This window comes from Chiloscyllium plagiosum, chromosome 1, assembly GCF_004010195.1.
Source record: "Chiloscyllium plagiosum isolate BGI_BamShark_2017 chromosome 1, ASM401019v2, whole genome shotgun sequence".
Taxonomy (NCBI): domain Eukaryota; kingdom Metazoa; phylum Chordata; class Chondrichthyes; order Orectolobiformes; family Hemiscylliidae; genus Chiloscyllium; species Chiloscyllium plagiosum.
In genome coordinates, this window is record NC_057710.1 from 144,891,985 (window position 1) to 144,913,271 (window position 21,287).

Genomic DNA, 21,287 nt, shown 5'->3' on the forward strand with positions numbered 1-21,287 from the left:
ATTAAAGTAAATATATTCAGTCAACTAAAACTGATGAATAACTGACTAGATTTTAGCTGCACTGATGACTTTGACATATTGTAACTTTTCAAAATTGTGCATGCTTTAAACATCGCTGAATATATCATTAAATTTTCATGTGTTCTGCAACAGTATTTTTATTTCTGCAAAATATTTGCTCTTTTAATTTATTAATTTATGATCTGAATTTCATATAAATGATTGTTTGGATGGAATGCAGCTTAATGTTATTGACAGCCTTTTTCTGGCACTCATTAAAATCCGGATGTGTACTTAGATTACACCAAATATTCTAGCACTTTTAATTGCAAACCTAACAACTTGTTTTTTTTTTATGCTGAGAAGATGTTCCCCTCATGGGAGACTTTAAGATGAGAAAGCATTGTCACCGAACTTAAGACTGAGGTGAAGAGGAAGAATTTCTCCCCTCAGAAGACTGACAATCTTTGGAACTCCTTGTCACAGAGGGTTCTTGGTGTGTATTTAAGTCTGAGACAGATAAATTCTTGATCAGTCAGGGATCAAGGGTTATGGGGAAAGGACAGGAAAAGTGCAATGATGTGGAGGTGCTCATGTTGGACTGGGGTGGGCAAAAATCACATGATACTAGGTTATAGTCTGACAGGTTATTTGGAAGTTGAAGTTTTGGAGCGCTGCTCCTTTGTCAGGTAACTAGTGGGGTAGGATCATAGGACTCAGACTTTATAGTAAAAGATCACAGTGTCATGCAACTGATGCAAAGTATTGAACAAACCTAGACTTGCTGTTAAGTCTTTAATCACTTAGAATGGGGACGCAGGTTTTGATTGATTAATATATAAATTTTTCTCTCAAGTCACAGTCCCAAGATAACATAAGGTTTTATTAAAAAAAAGGGGACCACTCAGCTCAGACAATGCATTGAAGTGTGAGGTTTAGAAACTGTCTGTATCCTAACCAGGTTCTATTTCCAATGGACTGACTGCCTGTAGGTTGTGTGCTTTTGGAACAAAATAGAATGTATCTGCAAATACAAATTCACCCCATGGTGTGTTGTGTGTGTGTCCGTGCGTGTGTGTGTGTGAGATGAAGTATATGCCTGTGAGTGGTTATATGCATGAGTCTGAGTGTGGGTGTGTGTTTGTCTGAGAGAGAGAGCATATATATGGAGGTGGTCTGTGTGAGTATGTGAGTGTGATTATGTGTAAGTGTGTGTATGTATATGTGTGTATGTGTGCTTGTGTGTGAGGTCTGAGGTGTTTGTTTAAAGGCGAGCAGTGGAGGCATAGGGAAAATCTTGACAATGTGCTCACTCTCATCGATAATGTGTTACAGGCAGCAAAGAACATGGTTTCTCTGCTCCTGGAAGGGTACCCTATCAGTCGTATCCTGTGTCTGTTGCCTGATGAGGTCATTATGGTAGCTCACTGTGGCACATCGAAACTGGCGATCAATGAGTTAATCATAAAGTCCCTACAGTGTGGAAACAGGCCCTTCAGCCCAAAAAGTTCACACCGACCCTCTGAGCAGTAACCCACCCAGACCTGCTCCTGACCTTATTACCCTATATTTACCCCTAACTAATGCACCTAACCTACACATCCCTGAACACTATGGGCAATTTAGCATGGCCAACTCACCTAACCTGCACGCCTTAGGGTTGTGGGAGGGGACCAGAGGAAGAAAATGTCGTCAATATACCTGGTGGATAGTGTTGGTTGGAAGTCCTGTGCAGCAAAGAAGTCTTGTTCGAACCTGTGTATGAAAATATTGGCATATTGGGGTGCAAATTTGATCCCCATGGCTGTTCCGTGTGTCTGGATGAAGAACTGGCTGTCAAAGGTGAAGAGATGGCTGAGGATGAAATAAATGAGTTGTTGAATGGTGCTTGGTGATTGGTAGTTGTTGGTATTGAGTATTGAGGCTGTTATAGCAATGCCATTGTCATGGGGAATGCTGGTGTAGAGTGCTGAAATGTCCATTGTAATGAGAAATGTTCCTAGTTTGACTTGTCTGTGGGTGCTAAGATTGTGTAAGGAATCTGTGGTGTCACGACAGATGTTGGTGGTCCCCTGTTCAATGGGTTTCAAGATACCCTTGACATAGCCAGAGAGGTTCTCATACAGGATCCCAATGCCTGAATGTGGGACGTCCATGTGTGTTGGCTTTTGTGTATCTTTGAAAGGCAGTAGAAGTGCCCCATGCAAGAAGTAAGTGGGATAAGAGTGCATAAGGTACTCTGAAGGACTGGATCAAAAGTTTTAATCAATCTGTTTCATTAAAGATGCGTTTTTTGGTCAGATTGGTAGGTAATTGAAATAGTATTTCTGGTTGTTCAATTGTCGATATATTTCCTTGCAGTTGTTCATTCTGAATGACAATGGCTGCTGTTTTGATGGCAATGTTGGAATTGGTTGAGAGAGCATGGATGGCATTGTGTTATGATTGGGTGATGATCTGGCCTAGCTTGTGGATGTGGCTGATGAACCTGGCATTCTCTTATTTCCTGACAGTTTGAGCGCATACATGTCAACAAAAGTGAAAGTGAGGAATGTCAGATCAGCCATATGATCCTATTGAATGGTCAAGCAAGTGTGAGGAACTGAATGGCCTATGCCTGTTCCTAATTCTTCCGATCTTCGAAGTAACTTTGTATTTTCTCACCTTTTAAATCTATGTGTGCCACACACATTTTTGGTTAACAGTGCAAATTGGTACTAGACCTTGAACAATTATATGCTTCAACAAACTGCTAGAAGTTAGTGAAGCAACAGCAAGGACTAGAACTCACTGACTGACTTTGCTCTAAGTTTATTTACTCTACAAGCATTTCACTCTTAACACGTGACGTTACTGGAATCAAGTGCTCATAATACCAGGAAATCAGGTGAACCTATTTTCTATAAGTTGATTCATTATAATTTCCAAAAGGACTACACAATTCCAGATTTCAATCCAACCTGGTTTAAATAACGTCAAAAGATAAATTTCAGGAATGAATGAGAAATGACTGTCCTTGGCTTCAGAAGAGCACTTGACTGAGTGTGGGATCAAGAAGGCCTGGGAAAACTGAAGTAAATGGGAATTGCAGAAGCAGGTAGGAGTCATACCTGGTGTAAATGAAGTTGGTTGTGGTTGTTGAAGGTTAATCATCTCAGTCCTACAGCAACACTCAGATATCCCTCAGGGCCACGTCCTTGGCTCAACACCTTCAAATGCTTCAACAATAATCTTTCCTCCCATCACAAGGTCAGTAGAAGGGATAAAACATTTGTGACAAAACATGTTTCATTTCTATTTGTAACTCCTTCAAGAATAAAAGCAACTAATGCCTACTGCAATGTCCAGGCTTGGGCTGAAAAGTGACAAACATTTGTGCAAGGCACTGCCAGCTCTATCAAGGGAGAAGCAACGGTTTAGGATTATGTCAGTGGGCTAGTCGTCCAGAAGTCAAGATTAGAGTGGTGCTGGAGAAGCACAGCAGGTCAGACAGCATTCGAGGTGCAGGAAAATCGACGTTTCAGGCAAAAGCCCTTCATCAGGAATGATGAAGGGCTTTTGCCCGTAACGTCGATTTTCCTGCTCCTCGGATGCTGCCTGACCTGCTGTGCTTCTCCAGCACCACTCTAATCTTGACTCTGATCTCCAGCATCTGCAGTCCTCACTTTCGCCTAGTCATCCAGAAGTCCAGGCAAATTATCAGGGAATGTAGGTTAAAATCTCACCATGACAGCAAGTAAAGTTTTTATTAATTTAATAAATCTAGATTGGAAAGGTAGTCTCAAAATTGTAGAAACTCATTTGATTTATGAATGCCATTTAGAGGCAGAAGCCTTGCCAACCTCACCTAGTCTGACCTACCTGTGCCTCCGTAGTAATGTATTGACTCTTAACTGCCCTCTAAAGGAACTGAAACCACTGAACAAGACACTTGGCGCAAGATCAATTAGGGATAAACAACACATGACAGCAATGCCCACATCCCATGAAAAATAAAGAAAACAAACTTCCTTTTGGCATTTGATGTGGAGGTTTCAGTGATGGCAATACACACCATCAACATCCTGAGGGGATAACATTGATCAAAAACCTGACTAAATTAGTCCTGTAAATACTGTGGGTATAATAGCATCAGAGAGGAAAGGGATTCTGCAGTGAGTAACTAACCTCCTGGGTTCAGTAAGAGGTCCAAAAATTACTCAAGATGATTGTAAGCAAAACAGGAATCCACAGAAAGGCAATTACAGTACAATTAGACAAGATTTAGGATGTATAGGATGGGGAAGGAAACTGCAGGGAATGGGCACAATTGAAATGTGGAGCTTATTCAAGGAACAACTACTGCAGGTCCTTGATAAGTATGCTCCTGTCAGGGAGTCATGATTCATTAAGAAAGTTGAATCTCTTGTCAAGAGGAAGAAGAAGGCTTATGTTAGGATGAGATGTGAAGGCTCAGTTAGGGCACTTGAGAGTTACAAGTTAGTCAGGAAAGACCTAAAGAGAGAGCTAAGAAGAGCCAAGAGGGGACATGAGAAGTCGTTGGCAGACAGTATCAAGGAAAACCCTAAAGCTCTCTGTAGCTATATTAGGAATTAGAGAATGGTGAGAGTAAGATTAGGGCCAATCAAGGATAGCAGTGGGAAGTTGTGCATGGAGTCTGAGGAAATAGGGAAAGCGCTAAATGAATGTTTTTCATCAGTATTCACACTAGAAAAAGACAATGTTGTTGAGGAGAATACTGAGATACAGGCTCTGAGACTAGATGGGATTGAGGTTCACAAAGAGGAGGTGTGAGCAATTCTGGAAAGTGTAAAAATAGATAAGTTCCCTAGGCCAGATGGGATTTATCCTAGGATTCTCTGGGACGTTAAGGAGGAGATTGTAGAGCCTTTGGCTTTGATCTTTATGTCATCATTGTCTACAGAAATAGTGCCAGAAGACTGGAGGAGAGCAAATGATTTCCCCTTGTTCAAGAAAGGGAGTAGAGACAACCCTGGTAATTATAGACCAGTGAGCCTTACTTTGGTTGTGGGGAAAGTGTTGGAAAAGGTTATAAGAGATATGGATTTATAATCATCCAGAAAGGAATAAGTTGATTAGAGATAGTCAACACGGCTTTTGGAAGGGTAAGTCATGCCTCACAAACCTTAGTGGGTTCTTTGAGAATGTGACCAAACAGGTGGATGAGAGTAAAGCTGTTGAAGTGGTGTATATGGATTTCAGTAAGGCATTTGATAAGGTTCTCCACAATAGGTTATTGCACAAAATATGGAGGCATGGGATTGAGGGTAATTTAGCAATTTGGATCATAAACTGGATAGCTTAAAGACAAAGGGTGGTGCTTGATGGGAAATGTTCATTCTTGGAGTTCAGTTATTAATGGTATACCACAAGGATCTGTTTTGGGTCCACTGCTGTTTGTCATTTTTATAATCAACCTGATGAGGGGGTAGAAGGATAGGTTAGTAAATTTACAGATGACACTAAGGTCAGTGGAGTTGTGAATAGTGCTGAAGGACATTGTAGGTTACAGAGGGACATAGATAAGCTGCAGAGCTGGGCTGAAAGGGGGCAAATGGAGTTTAATGTGGAAAAGTGTGAGGTGATTCCCTTCGGAAGGAGCAACAGGAATGCAGAGTACTGCGCTAACGGTAAGATTCTTGGTGGTGTAGATGAGCAGAGAGATCTCTGTGGCCATGTCCATAGATCCCTGAAAGTTGCCACCCAGGTTGATAGGGTTGTTAAGAAGGCATATGGTGTGTTCGCTTTTATTAGTAGAGGGACTGAGTTTCGGAACCATGAGGTCACGCTGCAGCTGTACAAAACTCTGGTGCAGCCACACTTGGAGTATTGCGTACAGTTCTGGTCACCGGATTATAGGAAGGATGTGGAAGCTTTGGAAAGGGTTCAGAGGAGATTTACTGGGATGTTGCCTGATATGGAGGGAAGATATTCCGAGGAAAGGCTGAGGGACTTGAGGCTGTTTTCATTGGAGAGAAGGACGTTGAGAGGTAACTTAATTCAGACATAAAAGATAATCAGAGGGTTAGATAGGGTGGACAGTGATAGCCTTTTTCCTCTGATGGTGATGGCTAGCACAGGGGAACATAGTTTTAAATTGAAGGGTGATCGATATAGTACAGATGTCAGAGGTAGTTTCTTTACTCAAAGAGTAGTCGGAGCATGGAACGCACTGCCTGTAACAGTAGTAGACTCACTAACTTTAATGGCATTTAAATGGTCATTGGATAAACATATGGATGAAAATGGAATAATGTAGAATAGGTAGGCTTCAGATTGGTTCCACAGGTCGGCACAACATCGAGGGCCGAAGGGCCTGAACTGCGCTGTAAAGTTCTATGTTCTATATTCTTGGTCTCTAGTTATGTTTTTTTCTACGTGAGGAAACATTGTCTCGTGAGACAGTGTTTCAATCAAAATCATAAATAACTTAAATAACTTCAACCTTCTGTTCTCCTTTTCCAAGATAAAAAGAGGACCAATCTGTTAATCTTTATGTGACATGACACAATGCAATCCTGATAACATACTTGTAAATTCTCTTTGCATGCTCTTTGATGTTTTTATATCATGTTCAATATAGATTTAGCATCAGCCCTTGGTCGAAATGGAATGGAAACATTAGTGGAGAGGCATCAGCTTTAACTTCCCCAGTGGTCTACTGGTTAGGATTTGGCACTCTCACTGCCACGGCCTGGGATCGATTCCCGGTCAGGGAATATGAATTTTGGGGTGGCATGGTGGCTCAGTGGTTAGCACTGCTGCCTCACAGCGCCAGGGACCCAGGTTCAGTGCCTGCCTCAGGCAACTGTCTGTGTGGAGGTTGCACATTCTCCCCGTGTCTGCATAGGTTTCCTTCGGGTGCTCTGGTTTCCTCCCATAATCCAAAGATGTGCAGGTTAGGTGAATTGGCCATGCTAAATTGCCCATAGTGTTAGTTGCATTAGTCAGGGGTAAGTATAGGGTAGGGATATGGATCTAGGTGGGTTACTCTTCGGATGGTCGGTGTGGACTTGTTGGGCTGAAGGGCCTGTTTCCATACTGTAGGGAATCTAATCTAATATAATCATTTCCCAGGTTGTACCTTTATGAAATTGAACAAAAAGGGCTGTCTTGGGAGTCGCATGTGTAGTCAGCTTAGTCTCCCAAATACTGGTACACTGGTAGGGAAGTTGTAACATCTCCTCAACCAACTGCTTGCACGGGCTTTGATGAGTGGTGCCACATACCGATACTGCTCATCAAAGCCTTAGAGTCAAAGACAGTCATAGAGACCTAGAGTATGGAGATGGGTCCTTCAGTCCAAACTGGGCCACGCCAACCAAAATGTCCATCCATGCTAACTCCATTCCCTGCCTTTGGCCGATATTCTTCTAAACCTTTCCTATCCAGGTATTTGTCCAAATTCCTTTTAAATATTGTTAATGTAACTGTGTCAACTACTTCCACTGGCTGTTCATTCCATATGCGTATCCCCCCCCCCGTGAAAAAAAGTTGCCCCTCAGGTTCCCTTTTATTCTTTCGCTTCTAAGCTTAAACTGATGCCCTCTAGTCCTCGATTCCCAAACCTGGGGAAAAGACTGAGTGCATTCACTCTATCTATGCCACTCGTGATCTTATACACTTCTGTAAGATTCCCCCCTCAGTCTCCTATGCTCTAAAGAAAAAATCCTAGATTTTCCAACTTCTCCCGATAACTCAGACCATTTAGTCCAGGCAACATCCTTGTAAATTCCTTCTGCACTCTTTCCAGTTTAATAACATCCTTCCTATAGCACGGTGACCAAAACTGAACACAATACTCCTAATGCGGCCTCACCAAGTCCTGTACAACTGCATCATAGCTTCCCAACTTCTCTATTCAATGCCCTGACTGATGAAGGCCAGTGTGCCAAAAGCTGCCTTCACTGCCCTATCTATCTGTGACTCCACTTTCAGAGAGCCGTGCACCTGAACTCCAAGGTCCTTTTGTTCCACTACACTCCTTAAGGCTCAACCATTCACCATGAAACTCGTCCCTTAATTTGACTTTCCAAAATGCAACACCTCACACTATCTATATTAAACTCCATTTGCCATTTCTCGGCCCACTTCCCCAGCTGATCAAGGTCCTGCTGCAATTTCTGATAAGTGTTCTCTATGTCCACGATACCATTCATTTGAGCGCTATCGGCAAACCTACTCATCATGCCTTGTACATTCTCATCCAAATCATTGGTATAGATGACTAACAGCAATGGGCCCAGCATTGACCATAAGGCACACCTCTCATCGTAGGCCTTCAATCCATCAATCATCCATCTACTATTACCCTCTGCTTGCTACCAGCAAACCAATCTTTGTATCCAATTTGCCAGCTTCCCCTGGATTACATGTGCTCTAACCTTCCAGAGCAGCCTACCATGTGGAACCTTATTAAAGATCTTACTGACATCCACATGGACTAAGTCTACCGCCCTGCATTCGTCAACCTTTCTGGCCACTTTGTCAAAGAAGTCTAACAAATTGCTGATCACTTCAGCAGGGTCAGGGTCAAACATAATCTGGTGCAATTGCTGGCATTACAACTATAAACATTTTATAGTTACTAAAATTACATAGTTTCCACTGGTAACTATTTGTAACAAAATAGTATTCACAATGAGATCCACAAATAGCTCTTCAGGTAGTAAGCTTTTATGCAAAACAAGTTGCAAGCTAGTGATTTTGATATAAATCGTACTGAGATCACAGAAGAGTATACTACACACAACAACTAAGGGCATAAGTTCTCCCCGTGTCTGCTTGGGTTTCCTCCGGGTGCTCTGGGTTCCTCCAACAGTCCAAAGATGTGCAGGTCAGGTGAATTGGCCATGCTAAATTGCCCGTAGTGTTAGGTAAGGGGTAAATGTAGGGGTATGGGTGGTTTGCGCTTCGGCGGGTCGGTATGGACTTGTTTGGCCGAAGGGCCTGTTTCCACACTGTAATGTAATGTGAAGCTTCCCCTCCCAGATGTTGCAGAGAAGGGGAAATAATTGAGTGAGTTGGCACTAGAGAATTACTTCACCCCTTCTTGGCAACTCTCTGGCTTTGCGTGGAAGATCTATGAATAACCTTCTTTACCTGTCACCAATTTATTCTGTTAAGTGGTTAACTAATGGTACTGAAGGGCCTCAAATTGGCACAACCTCAATTGTGTAGTAATTGATCCTTTCAATAAATTATCCTTGAGAGGAGCATATGACCTGCTGGTCCAATCAGGTATGGAGTGAGAATTCTACATAAGACATGTGTGTTTCCTCCGGGTGCTCTGGGTTCCTCCCACAGTCCAAAGATGTGCAGGTCAGGTGAATTGGCCATGCTAAATTGCCCGTAGTGTTAGGTAAGGGGTAAATGTAGGGGTATGGGTGGTTTGCGCTTCGGCGGGTCGGTGTGGACTTGTTGGGCCGAAGGGCCTGTTTCCACACTGTAATGTAATGTAAAGTTTCCCCTCCCAGATGTTGCAGAGAAGGGACTTCAATGTGTGGACTTGCCCAGCAATTGAATCAGGGAAATAGGCATGTAAGGACTGTGCAATGTACACTGTAAATGAGTTGTAATAAATCATTGAGGAGAAAGTGAGGTCTGCAGATGCTGGAGATCAGAGATGGAAATGTACCCAACCTTCTGGTGCCAAATTTAACACCCCTAATTTTCATTTTGCTTTGCAGGCTGGACGTATCTGGGCTCTGTAATCTGACTTATTTTCTTAAAATCTGAGTTGGTTGATTAACATAAAACAATGATTTATTACATGAGATGGAAATGTGTTGCTGGAAAAGCGCAGCAGGTCAGGCAGCATCTAGGGAACCGGAGAATCGACGTTTCGGGCATTAGCCCTTCTTCAGGAATGGGAGAAAGAGAGCTTCTTCAAGGAAGGCATCCTTGTAAGAGGATTCGCAGTAGGTTGAAATCTTTGAGGAGAAAGTGAGGTCTGCAGATGCTGGAGATCAGAGCTGAAAATGTGTTGCTGGAAAAGCGCAGCAGGTCAGGCAGCATCCAGGGAACAGGAGAATCGACGTTAAAACAAGTTGCAAGCTAGTAATTTTGATATAAATCGTACTGAGATCACAGAAGAGAATACTACACACAACAACTAAGGGCATATGTTTCCCCTCCCAGATGTTGCAGAGAAGGGGAAATAATTGAGTGAGTTGGCACTAGAGAGTTACTTCATCCCTTCTTGGCAACTCTCTAGCTTTGGGTGGAAGATCTATGATTAACCTTTTTTTTTCTTTTTTTTTCTTTTTTTTCCTGTTACATTCCTGTTTTTTTTAACCCCCACACGACCACCTAAGTGCGGTAGTGCTTATTTTTCCCCAGCACCCATGGTGTGTGTGTGCAGGTGTGAGACACAGTGAAAGGCACAAAGTGCATGAATCTTTATTCAAATTCCACCACCAGGAAGATAGGAAAACACCCGGGTGGCCAGTGACAAACACTGCCCTTCGCATCAAAGGGCAGTGCTGTGTGATCAAAACAGTGAGGGGGAGGGTAGGGACTAAATCAAAATAGAGTTGGAGGGAATTAACCTTCTTTACCTGTCACCAATTTATTCTGTTAAGTGGTTAACTAATGGTACTGAAGGGCCTCAAATTGGCACAACCTCAATTGTGTAGTAATTGATCCTTTCAATAAATTATCCTTGAGAGGAGCATATGACCTGCTGGTCCAATCAAGTATGGAGTGAGAATTCTACATAAGACATGTGTGGACTTGCCCAGCAATTGAATCAGGGAAATAGGCATGTAAGGGCTGTGCAATGTACACTGTAAATGAGTTGTAATAAATCATTGTTTTATGTTAATCAACCAACTCAGATTTTAAGAAAATAAGTCAGATTACTGAGCCCAGATACGTCCAGCCTGCAAAGCAAAATGAAAATTAGAGGTGTTAAATTTGGCACCAGAAGGTTGGGTACATTTATGGAATGCCTAAAACTCTTTCTCCGTGCAAATGAAATAGCGTGAGAGGATAAACAGAGAGTGATTGTGTTGAACTTCATGTGCAGCACAGGCATACAAATCACATTCAAGTTCAATGTTCTTAGATGTCCCGATACCAAAATATTCATAAAGATCATAGAGTTACTCAAAGGCACTACCCCTCCAAGCCCCCTGTTAATTTTACAGTTGTACAAGTGGATGATCCATCTCAACCTATACAGTGAAGCTCAGGGAGGTGACACAACTTTGCGATATTGGAATCACATTAAATGAGATGCTGAGACATTCTGGATGTAAGTTTGCTTGCTGAGTTGGAAAGTTCATTTTCAGATGTTTCGATATCATCAGTGAGCCTCCAGTGAGGCACTGGTGTTAAGTCCCACTTTCTATTTATGGGTTTAGGTTACCTTGGGTTGGTGATGTCATTCCCTGTGATGGTGATGTCATTTCCTGTTCTTTTTCTCAGAGGGTGGTAGATAGGGGTCCAAATCAATGTGTTTGTTGATAGAGTTCCTGTTGGAATGCCAAGCTTCTAGGAATTCTTATGCGTATCTCTGTTTGGCTTGTCCTACAATGGATATGTTATCCCAGTCAAAGCGGTGTCCTTCCTCATCTGTATGTAAGGATACTAGTGATAGTGGGTCATGTCTTTTTTGTGGCTAATTGATGTTCATGTACCCTAGTGGCTAGTTTTCTGCCTGTTTGTCCAATGTAGTGTTTGTTATAGTTCTTGCAAGGTATTTTCTAAATGACGCTTGTTTTGCTCGTTGTCTATATTGGGTGTTTGGAGTTCATTAGCTGCTGTTTTAGTGTGTTGATGGGTTTGTGGGCTACCATGATGCCCAGGGGTCTGAGTAATCTGGCAGTCCTTTCCGAGATGTTTTTGATGTAGGGGAGAGAGGCTAGAGTTTCTGGATGTATTTTGCCTGCTTGTTGGGGTTTGTGGCTGAGAAATCGGCGGACTGAGTTCATTGGGTATCTGTACTTTTTGAATACACTGTATAGGTGATTTTCCTCTGCTTTACGTAGTTCCTCTGTGCTGCAGTGTGTGGTGGCTGGTTGAAATAATGTTCTGATGCAGCTTCGTTTGTGGGTGTTGGGATGATTGCTTCTGTCGTTCAGTATTTGGTCTGTATGTGTTGTTTTCCTGGAGACCCTGGTTTGAAGTTCCGCATTGGCTGTTCGCTCTACTGTGAGATCTAGGAATGATGGTTTGTTGTTGTTTTCCTCCTCTTTAGTGAACTTTATGCCAGTAAGGGTATTATTGATGGTCTTGAAGGTTTCCTCTAATTTTTTCGTTTAGTGATAACAAAGGTGTCATCCATGTAGCGGACCCAACGTTTGGGTTGGATGGTTGGCAGAGGGCAGAGAGGCTAGAGTTTCTGGATGTATTTTGCCTGCTTGTTGGGGTTTGTTGCTGAGAAATCGGCGGACTGAGTTCATTGGGTATCTGTACTTTTTGAATACACTGTATAGGTGATTTTCCTCTGCTTTACGTAGTTCCTCTGTGCTGCAGTGTGTGGTGGCTGGTTGAAATAATGTTCTGATGCAGCTTCGTTTGTGGGTGTTGGGATGATTGCTTCTGTCGTTCAGTATTTGGTCTGTATGTGTTGTTTTCCTGGAGACCCTGGTTTGAAGTTCCGCATTGGCTGTTCGCTCTACTGTGACATCTAGGAATGATGGTTTGTTGTCGTTTTCCTCCTCTTTAGTGAACTTTATGCCAGTAAGGGTATTATTGATGGTCTTGAAGGTTTCCTCTAATTTTTTCGTTTAGTGATAACAAAGGTGTCATCCATGTAGCGGACCCAACGTTTGGGTTGGATGGTTGGCAGAGCTGTCTGTTCGAGTCTCTGCATTGCCTCTGCTAAGAACCCTGATATATCGGAGATCCCATGAGTGTTCTTTATCTGTAGGTTTTGTTGTTGAAGGTGAAGTGGGTGGTAAGGACTTGTCTAGCAGTTAAATTGAGTAGCTTGGTATGTAAGGGGTGCATTATATACTCTGCAAATAAGGAGTAATAAATTGTTGTGTTATATTAATCAATCTATTGTGCCAACCTTAAAGTTGCCACATGTACCTTCCTGGCAGGTAAGAAAGGAGCTGACATTCTGAACAGGCAACCAGAACAACCGGCAAAATAGTTTGTGGGTCTCTCTCACTGCTTCATTTCGGGGGTAATTTGATGCACATTTTGGTGGAGGAGCAAGGTAAAGGAACCTACGAAAACCATTTATCTACCCTTGTCTCTAACCGCTCCCCATCTCCTCTCCCCACACCCCTCACCCCCAGAAGAGTATCAAGATTACTTATCCTGTCACTACTGGATCCCCTGAGGAACAGGCCGCTGAAATAACTCCACAGAGACTGTTATTCCATCACCCTGTCATCTTTTATTTACCCATGGAATATCGTTGAGACTAATCCAGGTTCTTCAGAGCCAGCTGTCAGAGTGAGAAGAACCTCTGGCACTTCTGTTTCTATCTGCCTATGTCTATTTCCATCCATTCTACTGCCCCCACCCTTACCCCGCAGATCTGGGACAATCAGATTTAATTTAGTGTGGAGCCTTCTCTCCATTAGCAACATTGGTGGGGCTATCACTGTAGTCAGAGAACATCTCCGGACACCCACACCAACCAACCCCACCACCCCGTGGCTGAGCACTTCAACTCCCCCTCCCACTCCGCCGAGGACATGCAGGTCCTGGGCCTCCTCCACCGCCACGCTCTCACCACCCGATGCCTGGAAGAAGAATGCCTCATCTTCTGCCTCAGGACTCTCCAACCCCATGGCATCAATGTGGATTTCATCATTTCTCCTCCCCCCACCTTACCTCAGTTCCAACCTTCCAGCTCAGCACTACCCTCATGACCTGTCCACCTGTCAATCTTCCTTCCCACCCATCCGCTCCACTGTAATAGAGGTTTACAAAATTATGAGGGGCATGGATAGGATAAATCGGCAAAGTCTTTTCCGTAGGGTTGGGGAGTCCAGAACTAGAGGGCATAGGTTTAAGGTGAGAGGGAAAAGATATAAAAGTGATCTAAGGGGCAACTTTTTCACGCAGAGGGTGGTGCATGTATGGAATGAGCTGTCGGAGGAAGTGGTGGATCATTGTCCCTAGATCTTCCTGAAAAGCTTCCAGGTATTTCATTAGAATTTCATTCAGGTAGCCATTTTCTAATCGAAAAATGCAGAGACAATCTAAGTGAATCTTTCTCAACCAATTTCACCCCATCAAGCCTTTTACTACAATCAGTGGTAACTGAAACAGTTGCTTCTCATAAGAGACCAGAATTAAAGTTGCATCCCTAATCTGTACAGATTCCCTGGTATAGGTTCTCAGTCTCACTGAGATCTTGCACAGACTTAAGGGTTGGAGTTCAGGGTGAAATTTGTTAAAGACTAGTTCTGCGATTCTGAAGAAAATTTTATACATTTGGTTGAGGCTTGACTTTGTTTTGGGGTTTTGCTGTGGGCTGACCTAGAGTCCCTCTGTTCAGGATATTTCCTACGTGAAGCTATGCAATTGTCTGCATTAAAGTGGTGTTCCCAATCTCAGCCTGGAGAGGGTGACCATTTCCAACAGCATACTCTGTAACCTATGAGCTCCACTTGCCACATTTTCTAATGACAAAGCCAATTGTAATGCCTGTTTGAAGTACAGTTGGACTTCAGCTACCAGGCGCTTTTGCATGGTTACTTATTAATCCCACATACCAAACAGTGTCTCAGCATCTAATAAAAGGTCAAACCAAAGTCACATTCCTCTGCCTGTCATCCTAACCAGCCAAAAATCCTGATACAAGTTCCCTTGGTTCTCGAATTGCTGAGTAAAACTGTCTCACAATTAGAGAAGGTTGCGGTCATAACATTCATAAACCAAACCCGTCAATTCTTGAAAGGTTTTAGTAAGGCTCCCAATAACTGAAAATGTTGCGGGTCCACAAGCTGTCAGGAGAAGTACTTGTTGCTTTTCATTCTGGCTCAATGTCCTTTTCCCAGAGAAAATAACATTCTACCCACATACCGGGCCCAGTCTTCGATGGCGGGATCGAACGAGTCAAGCTTCCCAAATAACTGCCAGAAATACTTAGCCCAACTCAAAGACTAGGGCGAGGGAATTTCTTCAGGAACATGTTTTTCTCTTGTCGCCACTGAAATAACACCACAACTTCAATGGCGGTGCTTAGGACCCAGAGGCTGCTGGCATGTTCTGGTGACCCAGGATATTTGTCTTGAAACCAGTGATTTGCCAAGAAGCTTGCAATTATTACCTGTCAGCTCTTAATGAGCTGATTGTCACGTGAAAGATGTGGTTTTTCACAGCAGTGGGATGGCAGATTAGTCATTACCTAATAGGCCCACCCTAACACTTCAAGCTATATTGGAAAGTCTCACAACAACACATTTTGTTTCATTAAGCAGTTAATTCTCTTTGTTCTACAAGGTGTTCATCTGGAGACCTGCAGAAGACACAGACATAAACTTGGCTAAGACATAGATACTAGTTCCTGGCAGTAGGTATTTTGTTGCCAAAGTACTTCTATTGGAGTGGAGGCCCTGCTCACTTCTTTTTGCAAGGCCTTCAAGACAACTGGCCAAGCCAAGCCTAAAGCTATTACAGTACACCTGTCTTACCAGTGGGCAAGAATGGTTGCTAGGATCCTAACTAGAAAACCAAAACAGCCTACCAGATGGCTTAGGGATTTTTCTAATTGATTTGTCCAAAAATAATAAAAAAAAGCAGCAACAGATGGCTCCTAAAACTGTGTCATGTTCTCTTCAGTCAACACACAAAGTGCAAACCTGTATATTTTCTTGACGAGCATTAAATTGTGCTGTTAGGTTTTAATTAGAAGCACTAGACAAACAATGATTTGTTCAATGAATCAAGCGGTGCAATATTTTGCATATTGGCTGATGTTGAAGCATCTGTGCAGTTTAGTCAGACACAAATAACATGTTACCTTGCAAGGTTAGCTGCTTTGATAGTTTCGTCATAATGTCAACGCCATTTTTCAACCAACTGATCGAAGGATTTGGAATGCCTTCAGCATGGCACCTGAGACTGGCAGTCACTCCTGGTTCACGAGCTTGACTTTGTGGGTACACCCGAATAACTGGAGGAACTGTAGGTGAAGCAGAAAAATAACAAATCAGGACATGGCTAAGATTCTATAGCAATAATAAAATATGATAGATTTATTATGTAAAAATGCTGTCCACGGGACAATCAAAATAGACCTCGCGAACCCATCTCTTGATATTGATTGAATGCACAGGAGATATCTTAAAGAGGTTTTGTGCTTCATTCAGATCTATGTTCTGCTGTGCTTGAATCGTTAAAGTGTCTTGCAAAATTGAATCAGTCATAAAGGCATACAACTACAACATTCATTCATAGAATCACAGGACTAAATTTTCCCAGCCACTGAATGACACGGGTTCTGGTGAAAAAGCTTGGAAAATTGCATGAGATTGGCAGTAAGAAACATTTTTGTTGAGAGCATGTCGTCTATTTTTGCAATCAAGTGGTGAATAGTGAGACAGCATTCTGCCTATTTGTATGGATTAACAAATCATTATTAGTTAATCTCATCACAGATATTGTGGAGGCCCTCACCAATGTTCATCAATTTTGTACCGCCTCTATATTGGAGAGAAACACAGTGAGAAGCATATGAAATATGACATACATGAATCAGAAGATTCAGGTGCCCATAAACAGGTAGCTCACATGGTCAAAACTGCATAAAGATGTAATGCAGTTTAAATATCACACCATACTTGACAAATTGTAGGTATACCCCAGTGTGCGATGAAACCAGCATCCCTGATTCCCATATCAGTTCTTGAGGAACCATTCGGTCATAAATTAGTGCACTGTGAGGACCAGTATCTAAATCAAAAGTTGGAAATTAATATATTGCTACAGTTCTGGATATGCACACTCTACTTCCAGGAGCCATTCCTCTGAGGAGAGTCAGAGGTAAGGCAGTAGTGGAAAAATGAACATAGTTTTTCATTTGTTCTTGTCTACCAATGTACACTCTGATCGAGGATAAAACAATTATGTCAGAAGTTTTTAAGCATTTAGATTAGATTCTCTACAGTATGAAAACAGGCCTGTCGGCCCAACAAGTCCACACCGACCCTCCAAAGAGTAACCGTCCCAGACCCATTCCCCTACCCTGACGAATGCACCTAACACTCTGGGCAATTTAGCATGGCCAATTCACCTGACCTGCATATCTTTGGATTGTAAGAGGAAATACACACAGACACAGGGGGAATGTGCAAATTCCACACAGACAGTCGCCTGAGGCAGGAATCAAACCTGGGTTCCTGGAGCTGTGAGGCAGCAGTGCTAACCACTAAGCCTCCATGCCACCCAATTCATTAGTATCTTGGGGACTTAACAACTAAAATCAACTGAGTGACTTTTTAGTATATATGGAAGGAACATTTAGAACAGTTAGAAACTTTGTTTAAATAATTGTAGTCAATCAGATTGGTGCTAAATTTAGCAAGAAGTTAATTTTATAAAAGCAAAAGTGATGATTTTAGGGACCCATTAGTGTCACCAGAACAGTAAAAGTAAGAACTTTGATTGACTTCCCCATCCCTAAAATAAAATGCAATAGAATGAGGTTTTTGGAAGTGTGCAGATTTTATTGGAGATTTGTACTTAATTTCAGTACAATAGGCACATCTGTAAACAACTTGCTACTAAAACTGAGGAAGATGGTACAGTCAGTTGAATGTCAGATAACCTTTGAAAAGCTGAAAGTGACCTTAACAAGTAACCCTGTATTAATGGCATGTAACTTTGATGATCCATTCAATGTGGTCTGTTGGTGAGATGGGCTGATCAGTGGCAAATGGAAATCAATCTGGATAAGTAGTGCACTTTGGCAGGATTAACAAGGCAAGGGAATGCATGATGAATGGTAGGAACGTAGGAAGCATGAGGATTAGGGGGATGTTGGTGTGTTTCTACACTGTTCATAGGGGATTTGGGAAAAAAAAACTACTTCTTCACTCAGTGAGTGGTGGAATGCACTGCCTGGGAATGTAGTGGAGACCAGAAACTTACTTACTCTTGCTTTTATGAGCAGAAACACAGATGTTGAGCTAGGACTGTATAAAATGTTGGGGTTAGAGTGGTGCAGGAAAATCAACGTTTCAGCAAAAGCCCTTCATCAGGATGCTGCCTTGGATGCTGCCTGACCTGCTGTGCTGTTTCCGCACCACTCTAATATTGACTCTGATCTCCAGCATCTGCAGTCCTTACTTTCACCTGTATAAAATGTAAGGCCACAGCTAGATTACTGTGTGCAGTTCTAGAATTTATGTTATAGGAGGGATGTGGTACACTGGAGAGATGCAGAGGAAAGTTACCAGGATGTTGCCTTGACAGGGGAGCTTCACAAAGAAAGATTAGACAGACTGGAGTTGTTTTCCTTAGAGCAGAGGAGATTGAGAGGGTCACGATTGAGATACATAAAGTTTAAGGGCATGGAGAGGGGAATCAGGAAGAAACGTTTCCCCTTGATGGAGGGATCATTGACTAGATTGCACAGATTTAAGGTAAGGGGCAGAAGGTTTAGAGCAGATGTGATGTACCACGTGGAGAGTTCAGATTGGTTCCAACTCATTAAAAAGGACTGAATGTATTAGATTAGATTACTTACAGTGTGGAAACAGGCCCTTCGGCCCAACAAGTCTACACCTACCCGCCGAAGCGCAACCCACCCAGACCTATTCTCCTACATTTACCCCTTCACCTAACACAACGGGCAATTTAGCATGGCCAATTCACCTAACCTGCACATTTTTGGATTGTGGGAGGAAACCGGAGCACCCGGAGGAAACCCACGCAGACACGGGGAGAATGTGCAAACTCCACACAGTCAGTCGCCTGAGGCGGGAATTGAACCCGGGTCGCTAGCACTGTGAGGCAGCAGTGCTAACCACTGTGCCACCGTGCCGCCCACAAATTACTTATGTGTGATTGAAATAACTAATATTTTGACAGGATAGTGGACATGATTGTCATGATCTAAATAACGCCCAGATCTCTGATCACCTCGGAATAGGAATTTCCTATTTTTTTTTCTTCCTAAACAACCTTGCAGTGTTATTTTTGTAAATGGTTGGTATGGTGGCTGGAGAAGTGGTGCAGAAGGGAGTTCTTTAGATTTCTGCAACATCAGGACCATTTTTAGGAGAAGTGGAACCTATACAAACTGCACCTGAACTAGAATGGGATCCAGTCATCTCCTGGCAGGGAGATTTGTTCGTGCTGTTGGGGAGTTATTAAACCATAAGAGGTAGGATCAGAATGAGACCATTAGGTCCATTCAGTCAGCTCTGCCATTCAGTCATTTTACCATTCTCCTGCCATCTCTCCATAACCCTTGAACTCTTTTCCAAACAATAACCTATTTATCTCTGTTTTAAATGCACTCAATGACTTGGACTCCATTGCTCTCTACGGAAGTGATTTCCACAGATTAATTATGCACTGGCTGAAGAAATTCTCCCCTCATTTCTTTTCTAATCAGTTGTCCCTTCACTCTGAGGTTATGCCCTCAGGTCCTAGTCTCTCCTAGTGGAAACCTCTTCTCCACATTCGGTCTATCCAGACCTCTCATTCCGCAAGTTTCAATTAGATCACTCGTCATCCTTCTAAACTCCATTGAATACAGACCCAGAGTCCTCATATGAAAAGCCCTTTACATCTGTGATAATCCTTGTAAACCTCCTCTGGACCCTGTCATGAAGTTGCAGGCATGTACTGCACCTTTAGGAGAGAGTGAATGCTGTTTTGCACTGAGAGCTTTTAAGCACCTGTCATATGACTAACTAGCACTCTCAGAGTACTGCAAAATTGAAAATATGTAACATTTGGTTGTGAAATCGATACCTGAGCTAGTTGCTGTTTTGACAACAATTTGAATTTAACCATTCAGTTTAAATTATGCCCCAGGATACTAAAACTCAATTGAGTTTGAATTTATTGTTTTGCCAACATCGAACTAATGAGATGATCCAATGTTGTGGGTATAAAAAACAGACATTTTGAAAGTCAGGCAGAGAGGGACTGCCATTGAGAGAGACTGCCATTCAAAATACTCTCTATCAAAGGTACCTTTTTCATATGAAACATTTTGCAGTAAAAAACCAAAACACGATCCAGGAAGATATTCAGCTGAAAGAAGAAGGACACTGGAGTTGACAGCCGCTGTGTGGTTTTGAAATTAAGTTGATGTAATTGTAATATAAGTTTTTATTGGAACAGTATATAGTTATAGCATTGGAGGCAAATAACAAACAGTAGAGAGAAAGGGGGTCTTAGAGTTGTAAATAGTTGTTGTTTAATGTTCACTTTTAGAGCCAAAGAATAAATTGATATTATTTTCTTTACATAGTGGAATTTGGGAGTTCTCCGTCACTTATGTTTTAACAGATTATGAGGCGAGGTGAGCTTTTCTAGGTTTAATTAACAGAAGGGATCACTGCCGTGTCGTAACAGTTTGGGGGCTCATCCAGGAATCGGACAGGTTTAGGCAGATCCAGTCTGAGATTTGGACAGATTTGAACAGAGTTGTGGTACGAAAGATCCCAGCAGATATAAACACTTGCTGATTAGTGTCCTACAGCTTTAAATAAAACGCAGGTGAGAGAATTTCTTTAATTTCAGTTACTTGTGGTTGGTTAAATTGAAATTGAGAAAAATGGCTCTGTAGATTGCTAAAGAAGAATGATTCTCAAATTTGCCAAGAAAGTTTAGAAAGACAGAAGAAGGACGTGCTTTTAGAATTAGTGAATAGGTTAGGGTTGGGTCTAACCAGGGACAAAAGTAAAGCTGGAATTTTAAGGGAGTTAGTCAAGCACTTATGTGTGTCAGAGAAACAGACATGTGCAGTAGAGTTAGAAAAACCTAATTTACAATTGAGGAAAATGGAGTTAGGAGATAAAGAAAGGGCAGAAGAGACATATAACATAATCAGAGGGTTAGATAGGATGGACAGTAAGAGCCTTTTTCCTTGGATGGTGATGGCTAGCACGAGGGGACATAGCTTTAAATTGATGGGTGACAGATATAGGACAGGTGTCAGAGCTAGTTTCTTCACTCAGAGAGTAGTAGGGGTGTGGAATGCCTGGCCTGCAACAGTAGTAGACTCGCCAACTTTAAGGGGATTTAAATGGTCATTAGATAAACATATGGATGAAAATGGAATAGTGTAGGATAGATTGGCTTCAGATTGGTTCCACAGGTCGGCACAACATCGA

At 42.3% G+C, this 21,287-nt stretch overlaps 1 protein-coding gene across 3 annotated transcripts in view; it reads right to left on the reverse strand.

Moving 5' to 3' along the window:
* Positions 1 to 21,287, reverse strand: part of fstl5 (follistatin-like 5) — a 534,185-nt gene that overhangs the window by 87,290 nt on the left and 425,608 nt on the right. For all 3 annotated transcript variants that reach the window (XM_043698761.1, XM_043698740.1, XM_043698750.1), the window contains exon 9: positions 15,956 to 16,117. In XM_043698761.1, the coding sequence (XP_043554696.1) occupies positions 15,956 to 16,117 (162 nt within the window). The remainder of the gene's footprint in view (positions 1 to 15,955; positions 16,118 to 21,287) is intronic.